Below are 12,688 nucleotides of genomic sequence, written 5' to 3'. Positions count from 1 at the left end.
CATTCTCTATACACCGCTTTATCCTCACTAGGGTTGCAGGGGGTGCTGGAGCCTATCCCAGCTGACTCGGGCGAAGGCAGGGGACACCCTGGACAGGTCACCAGTCTGTCACAGGGTTACATATACAGACACACAATCACACTCACACCTACGGACAATTTAGAGTAACCAATTAACCTCAGCGTATTTTTGGACTGTGGGAGGAAGCCGGAGTACCCGGAGAAAACCCACGCATGCACAGGGAGAACATGCAAACTCCATGCAGAAAGATCCCAGGCCCAGGTCGGGATTTGAACTGGGGATCTCTTTGCTGCAAGGGGAAAGTGCTAACCACTACTTCACTGTGCAGCCCATTTGTAATTTATGATGCAAAATGTTTCAAGACAACCAGACATGGTCGAGCTGAAGACCTCTGATGATTTCAGACAGAATAACTGGGCTGTGTAATTTGTTATAAAGAAATGAATTTAAGTGTAACTGTGGCATTTTCACCTTCATGGCGTGCACCACTGCCTCAGGCTTCTGGACACAGGACAGGTATCCCGTGGCAGGAGAGGACTCGCTGGTCGGTAGACGGCCTGAACCCTGCAGGGAAAAGAATCATGCAAAGGTTTTGTGTTGTTTTATTTCACAGTCAACAGATGTGAGAGGAAAGGTGACCTGTGACAGAGGTTAAGAGCTCAGGTCTGACCCTGAAACATCCAGCTTTCATCACATCTGGAGTGTAACCGCGGAGTTAGAAGAGTCTTCATCTGAGCCACGACCTGAACTCTGCAGCTGGAGAATAAACCAGATTCTCTTCATCACCGTGTGTTCGCTTCTGATTCAACAGGAGCCATTTCTTGTAGAGCGGTACTGAAAATGCCATCGCTTTCATCCCGGCTTACATCACCTCTCCTCCCCTTGTGTTTTTCTTTCCTTTTTTTTTTTGTGGCATTCAACAAACATTAAACTCCCAGGTCTGCTACCTGCACCGTGTGATTTAAGCCGGTGTGATGGGAGCAGCCAGCCAGGATGAGGAGCGGCGCGGGGGGGTTTGACTCATCACACCCCCTGGTTAGTTCCAGACAGTGGCTCTCTGTTGGAGGGACACACACATCTCTGGGACACACAATGGCACTATTCAGTGTAACCTGGCATCGGGGGCCTTGCATTAGACACAGCTCCGTGGCTCTGTTAGCCCCACTTCAATTCTCCGCTCGCTGTTTGTCAGCCGCCGCCCCCACCACCACCTCCTCCACGCCCACCGGCCCCATTTATGTCCCAGAATGAGCCACATAACCTGATAGCACCCAGATAAAATTATCAGCCAGGAGAGATGATGGGTGGAAACTGGCCAACAGTCAATTCATATCACATCAACCGCACGAAACATCGATTTATTCTGTTAGTCCGGAGGGTTGTGACCCGACACCTGCTCACCCAGCAACCACTAAAGCCAGGAGGAAAACTTTTAAAATAAACTTTTAGATAGTAAAAGGTCAGCATGCCGGATTTATGAGTGAAGAAAGGAAGAATTTTCCATTTTCTAAGCATAAGTTGAAGAGAGCTGCTCGATGAAGAGCATTTTATTCATGAGCTTTGATATCAGGGAAAGTCTGAAAATGGTGAAAAGGTTAATTTTGGTTGTTTCCTGCTTTAAAAAGGCTCCAAAACACTCCACACACCAGTGTTGCCCGCATTTTTATTTATTTCTGCAGACACAAAATCTGAATACTATGTCAAAACAATTTTTTAACGCTTTATTTTCAGAAAAACACGTATAATTTTCTTTTGGGAAGACCATTTTTATGCAACAAAAGAGTAAAAAACTTCTTCTTACATTTCTGAAACTGTACAAATATTTGCACAAATGCTCAAACTGACTTTGGCTGGTTTGAAAGATGTTATAACTGCCAGTCTTTGCCCTTTATATTTTGCATTGTTCATGACCTTCAATGGCTATATTCGTATGCATATTAAGCATGTTAAATTTCTGCTTTTTTGTGTGGAGATTCCAAGGTTTTTGTTTCAAGCTATAGTGTGACACTTTCACATATAAATGAATGTGTGTTTCATTCAGCCCTCGCCAAATACATTCACACAATGCTGATTAAGCCTATCAGGTAAACGTCTCTGTGGAAACATTCCCACGCTGGTGCATCAGTCGTGATGCATTGAGCAACAACCAACAGTAATTAGTTTGTCAAAGCTAATACAGAAACTAGGAGTTTGGTGTAAAAACTAAGGAAGTGTTCAAGAAAAGTCTCAGAAAAAAGAAAGCAAAAGACAGTGTTTGTGTAGTTACTCTCACCGCCAGAAGGGGGAGACAAAAGTTTCTCACTGCAGGTTTAAATTAGCAACAGTTTGATCAAAGAACAACTAAACAATTCTGAAAATGTAACATCTGAGCAAATCCATCTTCTCACACACTTTAGCTGATATCAAAAAAATGATCCAGGTTCATTACAAGTGAAAGACTGGGCTGTTTAATTAGGTCAATCATCATAAAAGTGTCTAACAGGACAACTGGGGCCTAACTTAGCTGCTGCAGCTAATGGGTGGTTTTTGATGGCGCACATGAGCTAAGATAAATCCATGAACATGAACTTATCACAGTGTGTTGGCAACAGAAAGTGGCACAATAGATTAACTGCAGACATCAGGTGTCAGAAAGTTTAGCAGAGATGCTGCTCTATGCTAATAAATGAATTAAAATCTTATTAAGTTTTGATTACCAGCAGAAAGGCGTTTTTAGTTGATACATTTTAGATTTTTTTGTTTTACAACGCAGATGTTAGAATGTCAATATATATAATTGATAGACTTTTGAAGTCTTGCATACATTTTTATTAAAAGTAAAAAAATATAATATTTTCATGCTCATGATCATATCTTTAATAATTCCATAATTATTTATTATTGCGGAAACAATCGCTTATTAATAAAAAATGATTCAATTTCACTAAAATGTCAACTAAATAACCATTCGAATTTAATAACAACCACCTTCTAATTAGCTAAACAATAATAAAATAAGCTGATTAAAAAGTAGTTTTGATTGTGTTCTTTTATTAAGTCGAGATAATAACGACAGATATTTCATTTTTGGCAATATGTCAAATTTTATATGGAAAATAACAAATTTTATCTGTGTCTAAGAAATCACTTTTAACTAAGTTACCCGTTACTAAAACACCTCTCAAGGAAGTGCGTTCATTCCAGATCACATGACCTGCTCACTTTGTTTCCCTGTGGTCATTTAGTGTCTTTTGTGGTCATTTTCATTCTGTTTTGTGGGCATTTTGTGCATTTTGGGGCAGTTTTCAGTCCGCCTGTGATCATTTTAGTTTTTGTGGTAATTTTGCAGTTATTTTGTGTGTCTCTCATCATTTTGTGCCTTTATATAATAATTATCTGTCTCACTAAGTCATTTAGTGTTTTTCTGTGGTCATTTTGTGAATTTTTGTAGTCATGTTGTGTCTTTTCGTGGTTGTTTGTGTGACTTTGTGTTAATTTTGTTTGTTTTTTGGTCATTTTCACACTCTTTTGTGGGCCTTTAAGTTCTTATGTAGCCAGTTTGTGCCTTTTTGTGGCCATTTTGTGTCTTTTTGAGCCTTTTTTGGTCATTTTGCGCTTCTGAGTTATTTAATATAAAGTAGCGTGCGAATGGTAGATTTATCGCATGACAACAGGTTTACTACAATACCTTTATTAATAACTTTCAATTTCAATTTTACTCAGTTGATTATATGATATTTAGAATAATCTTTGTGTAAAAATGTCATGTGTTGTTTGGTCATAGGAGGCCATGTTGATTTTAGGCCTGAAAACAGCAAAAATGTCAACTATGATACCTGTCAACTATGCTACCAAAAGTCCCACAATTATATATTAACTCATTATATGTTCATACATTTTGTGTCTCATGTGCTGGTATCAATAAACTGTTGTATTTTGTGTGATAAAACTGACATGTGCAGCACATATTGGACACTGATGCTCTCTCAACATCAGTGTGGGGCATTAAAAAAACAATATTGATCGACATCTGTCTGCAACAGCTGCATCCTCGCCTGTGACCTGAAAACTGGGTTTGGAAAAAACTCTTCTGCAGAACTTTTACAGAATGTGAGATAAAACATGCAACATCACAGGGAGGTTTGTTAAGAACCAGTGGTGGAGGAACGTGTTGGGGAGCTATTTATGACATCCGCTCATTATTAAATGCATCGCCAAGGCTAAGTCCACATTAGTGGGGAAATTATACAGAACAATCCTGCTGTTAACCAAAAGCACGGAGCTCCCCACTGAGCTCACTGTGTTTCTTCTTGTTTAAGGTCACACCAACAAATGTAGCTGTTTCATTTTCCATACAGCTCCTCGGCGCTGGACTTTGAAGTCAACAACAAGAGAGAATATGTAAATCACTGTCACCCTGGTTTTTTTTTTCATGTTCTCCTCTCCGGGTTGCAGCTATTACTTGAAACGTGTAAATATTTCCTGCTCCCACTGCAGCCAGGTTTTCCAGTTTATCCAGTGAAGAAAAGGATCTGGACAGTCCAAAGACACAGCCAGCTCCGGGCAGTGTTTACCGCTCGTATGGATGTAGATTTGGGGGAGGCTCGCCTGCATAAACAGTCCTGATTTAGTCTTTGCACGAGGAGGACGGAGGGACGGGAGGGAAAGCAAACGCTGTCAGAATCAATGGTTTGGAGTTTGAGTTTACGAAATAAGAGCAGACTGCTGAGCGTTGGTGAGAATCACGCAGGCTGGCTGCTCTCTTTCTCTCTGTATCTTTTCTCTTCTGGCTCGTTTTCTATCCGACACTCTCACGCACGCTCACTGACCTGAAACTGTGTCTGCCTGAGACAAAGGGCTCGATAAAAAGGATGAGCTGACAGACTGGGAGGGGAGTGGAGAACCGCGGAAGTCCTGCTGTTGTCGTCCCGAAGCCCCCACGTCTCTCATCTCCTCTTTCACTCGTTTTCTCTCCCACACGGATGAACTTGAGCCAAATTAGAGCCCGGCCAACTGATCACCACGCAGCTCCACAGCCTCCGCCGGGTTGTCACGACAACAAAGCCATCGTTAGACAAAGACATAAAACTCAAGACACAATGGGTCTGTCTGCGCAACAGGCAGCTGAATTTCCTCTATCACCATCAGGGTCTCAGATAATTCACCCTTTGTTGTAAACATCAGATGGCATACAGTAGATCCAGGCTACTTACTTCCAGGAGTTGCAGCCGTTTATGCTAAGCTAACTGGCTATTTACCACATGTGATGTGGAAGTAGCATTAATCCTCTTATCTTTCCTTTCTAATATTAGCATTTTGTCATTTTCTAAACAAAATCCAGTCCTTTTAACTGAGCAGAAAATACATTGCAGATGTGGATATGTTTGTGTTTTATGTAAGTATTTCAGAATCAATAGTATTCATCAGAATCAGAGTCAGTTTTATTGCCAAGTAAGTTTTCACATGCAAGGAATTTGATTTCAGTGCATGACGGTAACACTAACACAGATTAAATAGTGTCGCAAGTCAGTAGATAGAAAATGTCACAAGACAAATAAGAAGCAAGTGTAATGAAGGGATTATAAGTCATAAATACTTAGAAGTGAACAGGAATGTGCAACTGAATCGCCTCAGAATGTATAAGGTTAAATGTAGTTAAGAGCAAGAGGGAAATAACCTGTTACAGCTCTTGACTTGGGTTATTTAGCCTAACATTAGCGCTACATTTCACAGTTTGACGATATGCGGTTGTGAAATCCAATTTTAAAATCCTTTTTGATTTCACCAGTTAACAAAATTTCCACTGAGCATCTTGTCAGCAATAGTAACTATATTCTTTATCTCCTCTTTATGTACAAAAGCATTCTTTTTGCAGCAGATTTGTGACAAAGACAGTAGCATGCTATAAAATGTTGTAGTATGCAAATGTTGGTCAGCAGAGACGAACTCCCAGAAACATTCCAGCATTAATGAGAAGTTCATCGGTGGTTTGAAATCAGTTTGCCAGCAGTGTGAAAGTGTGAAGATGGATTGGCAATCATAGACTGTAGGTTTCCTAAACAATAATGAATGTGTGTTTTGGAGACTGTCATCGTTACACTGCAGTGTCACGGTGCTCAGACATAATGTTTAGCACAGATTTCATTTGTTAACAAGAAAAAAAGCTTAATCTTCATTGGCAAGGATCTTTAAAAATCAATAAAATCAACTGCTTGCAATGCATTTTCCACAAAGTTAGTAGCAAGTCCACTGCAAATCCAATTAACAGATAAAAATATGACCATTTGCAGCAACATTACCAGAGGTTAAATACACAACTGTTTGCCAGGAACCTAAAATTCATCAAGTTAATATAAGCTAAGCGTAGCAGCTAGTTCGCGTGATGCAACTGATTCCGTGCAAAACTCTACTTCAGCACTCCATCCCTGACTCTAGAGCTGCAAGGTTAAGATCCGATTTACAACCACATATACTTAGCAGATGCTTTAAGTGCAATTTCTCCCTTCCTGCAGATGGATTATATCCTCCACATGCCAACATATATTCATTTTTTTTGTCTCCTAATGGATCTTTACAATGCCAGAAAAACACCGTATGTCACGTCTAGGGAGCCGAAATTCACAGCTCAAGGTCAACGCTGCGACATTGCTGCACGTGAAGACACACGGTGGAATTAAACGCCGAAAGATCATAAAGACAATCTGCAGTTTATCCTTCCCCCTTCAATGAGAGACCTCTTGTGATGTCAAAGATCACGGGCATTACTGAACGGCTTGAATCTCCAGAAGAAGGCCGGCTTTGAAGGGAAGATGCGTGCCGGCTCTGAATGCCTCACATTGAGCCTGTGATTAAAACACAATATTGATTTTTTTTTTATAGAGGGAAGATTTAGTCCTCTGGGTTAGTGGCGTAGCCCCAACTCTGACCTTCCTTAAGCAGTCAAAAAACAATTACCGAGCCTCTCCTCCCTTGACCCTGCCCATGTCATGGGAGGAGGTGGATTGTACAGGATTATTACTGTCATTGTCGGCTAGAACAGGCTCCAGGGAGGAAACTGAAAGGCCGATATGGAAGAAAAAGGAGGGAACAACTTGTAACTTTCTATCTTTCTTCCTTTCTGTTTCCAGTCCATCTCATCCTCCTTATGCCCTATTTCCTTTCACTCTTTCTGTGAGTTCCTTTCCTGTCACGTGTAACAGAACAGAGCCTGTGGAGGTATAATTTGGGAGTTAGAAGTAAAGAAGTGAATCAGAGCTGACTCGACTTGACTTTGCGGCACCGTTCTCCCTACAATTAGGCCTGTGTGGGTCTGTATGCAATTAAACCCCGTCTCTATATGTAACCGCACTGTGTCACAGCGCTGATTTGTGGCTATTGCCTAAAAGGTGAGGTGTGAGGGGGCACGAGTCTGTGTGGGCCTTTGCATGCGGTTACACTTCTTCATGCATGCGTGTGAGTGTGTGTTTTTGGAGTGTGTGCATGTGTGTGTCAGTCTCCTGGGTACTGACCATGTGCATGGCTTCCTGGCGCTGCGGCAGTGAGGACAGCTGGGACTCTGAGTGGTACAGAGTCATTCCCTTCCTCAGCGCACGGAGGTCACCTGGGTTACACTGCTGGGCACAAACGGGCACAACACAAACAAACACCAAAGAAACAAACAACAAAACAGAAGAAAATCCAAAATGAAGCAACAGAAAAAGAAGAAGCAAAACAGATATAAGACTTCAATGCCATGCTAATGTCTAAAGAATACCCAAAGACTTAGAGTCATGTCATGAGTTTGGTTTTGAACTCGTTTTACTTTATAATTAATTTTCACAATTTGAAAAACAATGAACTCGCCCTGTAAGTGTTAATATTTAAACATATTATAAAATATAAACCTGACAATGCATCACCACTGGGTCATACCATCTCAAATCATCAATTTTTAAAGCAGTTTTTGCTCAACCATCTCTAATTTGTCTGAAATGTTTGTTTCATAAAATATGCATATTTATAAAGATATCTGCGAAGTCTTAGCTTGATATGTGTTAAATACTTTTCGAGATGTTTCTTTTTGTTTTAAGCTGCTCGTCGACCTATTTTCAGCAGATTTTTAGCGCATTCACATTTGAGGCTGTGTTTCATGAAAAGATAAAAGCATGACATTTTCACTGTTATTTCTAATTACGTCATCAATTATTGGAGAAGTAGATCGAATAAATCTCTGATTGTGGCTGAGCTGAAATGGGGAAATAAATCCATGAATGTCCCATCTTTAATAATATGTAGCTGCATATCACAGTTATACAAAACAAAGCATGTGGAATACTTTTGAATATGACATGCTTGTCCAAATATAATCAGAAGAAAAACAATGACAAGAACCTTCATAAGTGACTGAGCAGACATGAGAAGCTGTAGCACAAAAACAAATATATTGGTAGAGTATCTGCTCCAAGTAAAACAAAAAGGTTCTCAAATATGACTGAGAAAATAATACTTTTATTATGGGTATCATTTCAGACAGTGAAAACTTCAAGCTTTTATCTTTAATACTGCCAGACATATCGTCATTCAAACACAGCCTCAGATTTCAATGTGCTTAGTAAGTAAATATCCTGAAAGCCAGACGACAGGAAATAAAAAAATAAAAATAGCTCAGCAAGTATTTGATATATCAGTCTAATATTTCATAAATATCATTTTAAATATCTGTAGTTCATAATATAATAATTCTAAGCAAATCAAACACGGTCAAACTAAACGGCCCCAGATGGTTTGAGACTGAAAAATCCAGTTATTAAAAAAAAATACATACACAATACCCTACTCTGCACTTCAGCCAGGCAAATACTGGATTTTTGAGGCAGACGCAGATACCACATATTGATATTTGATAAAGACATTTGCACACAAACATTTTAAAGACACATCCCTTATGCAGCATTACAAAACCAAGGGTATGTTTTGAGTGCAATATTTTACCATTTAAAAATAATCTTGTCATGGCTGTCTGGTGGTGTTAAGATTCATTAGTACGGATGTATTTGCTATAATAAGCTCATTTTGTGCAGTAGGGGCTGAGCAAATTTATTGGTGTACACATTATATTTTAGAGTCCAGTTTTTAAAGATGAAAACGGCGAAAAATACTGAAATGTAAATCATCTAAAATAACTGCAAATGAAAATAAATGAAACAAAAGTGTGTTAAAATTGAACTGAGAGAGGAAAAAAAAGCTGCCGGTGTGTCGTTTCTGCAGCAGGTCGTGCTTTTCCTGCTGCTGATATATCTGTAAAAAGCCCATAGCCGCCTGCTGACGTCTCATTCGGGCTCCACTTTGTGCTCTGCAGGCCTCGGTGAGGGTTCGTTAAGGTTCCGTCCTCCTCCTTCACCACCACCTGCCCTCCCATCGTCACTCTGACGCCACCACTTATGTGGCTCCACAGCTACAGACTCTGCATCACGTTGTGCCCTCATCGAAGGCCATTACGCAGCGACGGCAGCGCTCCTAAGATTTGTCCTCATTAGCGGCCAAAGACCACTGAGTCCTGGGGGCAGCGACCAGCCCGGCTCCTCTCTGCAGGCAGGAACACGGCGACACCACTGTTCCTTATGACATTTTCTCACATCACGCACTCGTGTTCCCTTTAGTGCGCGGCTTGGCATGTAAACACACGTGATGCCTGGGAGCGCCGGGCTATAAATAACCCAATGAGCTGTGGGTGTGTGTGTCTGTGAATTGGACATTGTGCTGTGTTGTTTGCCTGCCTTATCCCTCTGTGTCGCACACTCAGGTGCACACTGCATACACAAAGCCACAATCAGCATTCCCCTTGTCTGCTCTGTCCTTTGATATCCTCCCCCGTCCTCGTCTCTCCTCCAGCTTAGCATCCCGCCAGTGTTCCTCTAACCTTTCCAATCCTTCCCTCGGCACTTCTTGATCTATCCTTTGGGTTTCATGCCCTCGATTCTCTACCTTAGCCAACATCTCTGTCGTTTCTCCGGGCTTTGTGTTGAGAGAAATGTCAGATGAGGAGCAGCAGCACAAACATACAAGCTAATCCTGAGTCTGGCTTTTCGAACAAACCAACACGCGTCCTCTCCAACTTTACTTCCCACCCTGAGCTGACCTTGAACCGCCGAGACCAACAAAGCTATTTGTTTGCCAGACAGCCGAGGACAGTTGGCCCTCGGCAGTCTTCTTGGCTGAAACTCAGGGTTTCCTCCATCGATCCATCCATCACAATGTTCTTGGTGCTGACGGGAAGAAGCTGTGGACATCTCGCATGGCTTCCTGTTTGAGTTATGAGGGGCAGGAGAGCTGCCACTTTGACAAAAAGGGTAGAAAGGACGGCAGCGTGCTCCTCAAGAGCAGTAATTTAATGGAATACAGAGCAGAGAGTGTTTAATCTGAATAACCTGCAGTTGACTGAAATAAGAGTGTGACTGTACATTTTTACACATTTTAACCCTCTGAACTCCAAAACTGGCCAATGAGTTTGAAAGACATGCTATCATTAAAAGAAAATAAAGAAAAATCTCCAAAATTACACAATTTCTAAGAGCCATCTGCTATAAAAACAGACATAATTGTTAGAATTTTTGAAACTTTCTAATGGTCCTTAAACACATCACCTGTGACTCACAGTTCCATTGGAAAGATTAAGCAAGTCCAAGCTGAAAAAACGGAATATTTCATCAAATTACTTAATTGTACATTTAAGTATTTGTCAAAAACAAACAGCTTGCACCAGTTTCAGTGAAAAACTAAAAATCTGACACAAAATGAGATGCCACGATTGACAAAAATTTTGATAATTTCCCACTGAACTGCCGGCTGTGTTTACACATAGCAGAATGGAATATCTGGATCAATAAAAAAATGCTGCATGGCTCATAAGGTATACAGAGGAGCAAGGTGCCAGCAGTTTGCTAGCAGATACATTCTGCACAGTGAAACAGCTCTCGAGTAGCATGCAAATTGCAGAGGTTTGTAGAGGTTATACAATTCTAAGTAGCAAAATACATATAGTATATAGAGTTAGCTTTTGAAAATAATATTCCTAACTCCTGTGGGCTCTTAGAAAAATGTTGCAGATGCTGACTTCAGTTTTCTTAAATCTTTGTTAAAAGAATAATCAAAGAAATTCAACTTTGTTTTTGTCTTTTTTAATATTTATACCATTTTACATTGTAATATTGCACATAAGACATATCCGAGGTCTCTCTACTTCTAGCCATGCTTGTGCTCTCTTCCATAGAGGTGTAGGACTTTATATTGCAGTGAAAAATGAGGCCGCAGTGAGTAAAAACGCAACAGGAACAATGAACGAACAAGAGCTGTTTTGAGTTCAGAGGGCTAAAAACTAACTAGCTCACCACTACATTTTTGGTCTTCTGCATTGATTTTAAACTGCTGGGGTAAAGATGTGGACCTGGGTCATGCAGCTTTAGTGAAAACATGATTCTCATTTCAGTGTAAAAAATAAAAGCAGCTGGTGAGAAAAGAGAAGCCTGGTTTCATCTACCCATACCGTGGCAAATTCTCTCTTACACGGACCAACGTCCCAATCCATCTTCTTTTAGCTAATCTGATTTCTTAGTCCATAAATCAGTCATATTGTAACTTTGCTGATGAATAGGCCTCAGTTCATTACCCCTCTGTCATCGCTGGAGTCCACTGGACCCTGCTGCAATCCACTCTGATGAAAATGAGCCCAATTAGGCTGCAGTTAATGGATGGAGTGTCGGCCGAATCCGTCGCATAAATCACTACAGTTTCAGATTTGCACTGAGGACTTGCTTGTTAACGATGAAGTGGCGGTAAGGGGAAAGTGTGAGCGTCTCACACTTTGTGCAGAGACATTTGGGAGAACACGCATGTGCCTGAGCATGTATGATTGTTACTGTGTGCGCACACACCTGGTTTTCTTTTTGTGTTTACACCTGTGCCGTGCAGGCGCTTGTTAATATCCACTGTGGGAGCTGGTTGTTAACTCCCTCTCTGCTCCATTCAGTGCAGTAAAAATCCTTCCAGCCAATCTGGTTTGGAGGTTAAACATACCTGCAATAAGAGGCTATTGTTTCCTTTAGCTCCACACGAGTTTCACTGGGCCAGTTTCATAACACAGGAAGTTAGGCAACGCGTCCACTGAGGCAACTAATTCCACCTGCTAGTATTCAGACACGTCGTCCAATAGGATGTGGCGTAAGAGACAAATTAAATCAGAAACGGCACATGTGCTCGGTTTTATCCTTCCACTTTTCCCCCCCTTTCCAGGAAGTTTATTAGTGACACAACCATCAAGATAATATTTCCGAGCTTCACGCAGACTTTGCTTCAGTTGTCAGTCATGCATAATGGATTCCTGGATCTACCTGTGTTTCCCCCCAGTATCTTCAATTATTCAGCTCACCAGACGTCTCAACAAGCCAGGTCAAGCGTGTGTCATTTATGCACCAAAGCACAATGTAGCAACCATTCACTTAAGCTACCAAACACTGGGAGGTGCAGCTCCAAGGACAGATAAAGGCTTTCCTGCCAAGAAAAAGGCCATATACAAGCAGGGCCACCTGTGTTCATTCATTAGCGGTACATGCCAGCAGCACATAAAGGGGCCTGGACACAGACTCAGCACCTCCACAAGGTAATGCAATCTAGTTCCTTTGTTCTTACAAAACTGGCACTGTTTCATGAGGGT

The 12,688-nt window shown here is 41.1% G+C and overlaps 1 protein-coding gene across 3 annotated transcripts in view; it reads right to left on the bottom strand.

Annotated features, from left to right (window-relative positions):
- Positions 1 to 12,688, bottom strand: part of ccdc85cb (coiled-coil domain containing 85C, b) — a 61,233-nt gene that overhangs the window by 4,385 nt on the left and 44,160 nt on the right. The window contains exons 3-4 of one of the 3 annotated variants that reach the window (XM_022195159.2): positions 7,509 to 7,613; positions 493 to 585 (exon numbers count right to left, since the gene is read on the bottom strand). In XM_022195159.2, the coding sequence (XP_022050851.2) occupies positions 493 to 585; positions 7,509 to 7,613 (198 nt within the window). The remainder of the gene's footprint in view (positions 1 to 492; positions 586 to 7,508; positions 7,614 to 12,688) is intronic. The other 2 variants (XM_022195160.2, XM_022195161.2) reach the window with 2 other exon arrangements.

The sequence above is a fragment of the Acanthochromis polyacanthus genome, chromosome 16 (genome assembly GCF_021347895.1).
Source record: "Acanthochromis polyacanthus isolate Apoly-LR-REF ecotype Palm Island chromosome 16, KAUST_Apoly_ChrSc, whole genome shotgun sequence".
Lineage (NCBI taxonomy): Eukaryota > Metazoa > Chordata > Actinopteri > Pomacentridae > Acanthochromis > Acanthochromis polyacanthus.
Note: the sequence above shows the minus strand (reverse complement) of the source record. Positions and strands in the feature narration are given on the sequence as shown.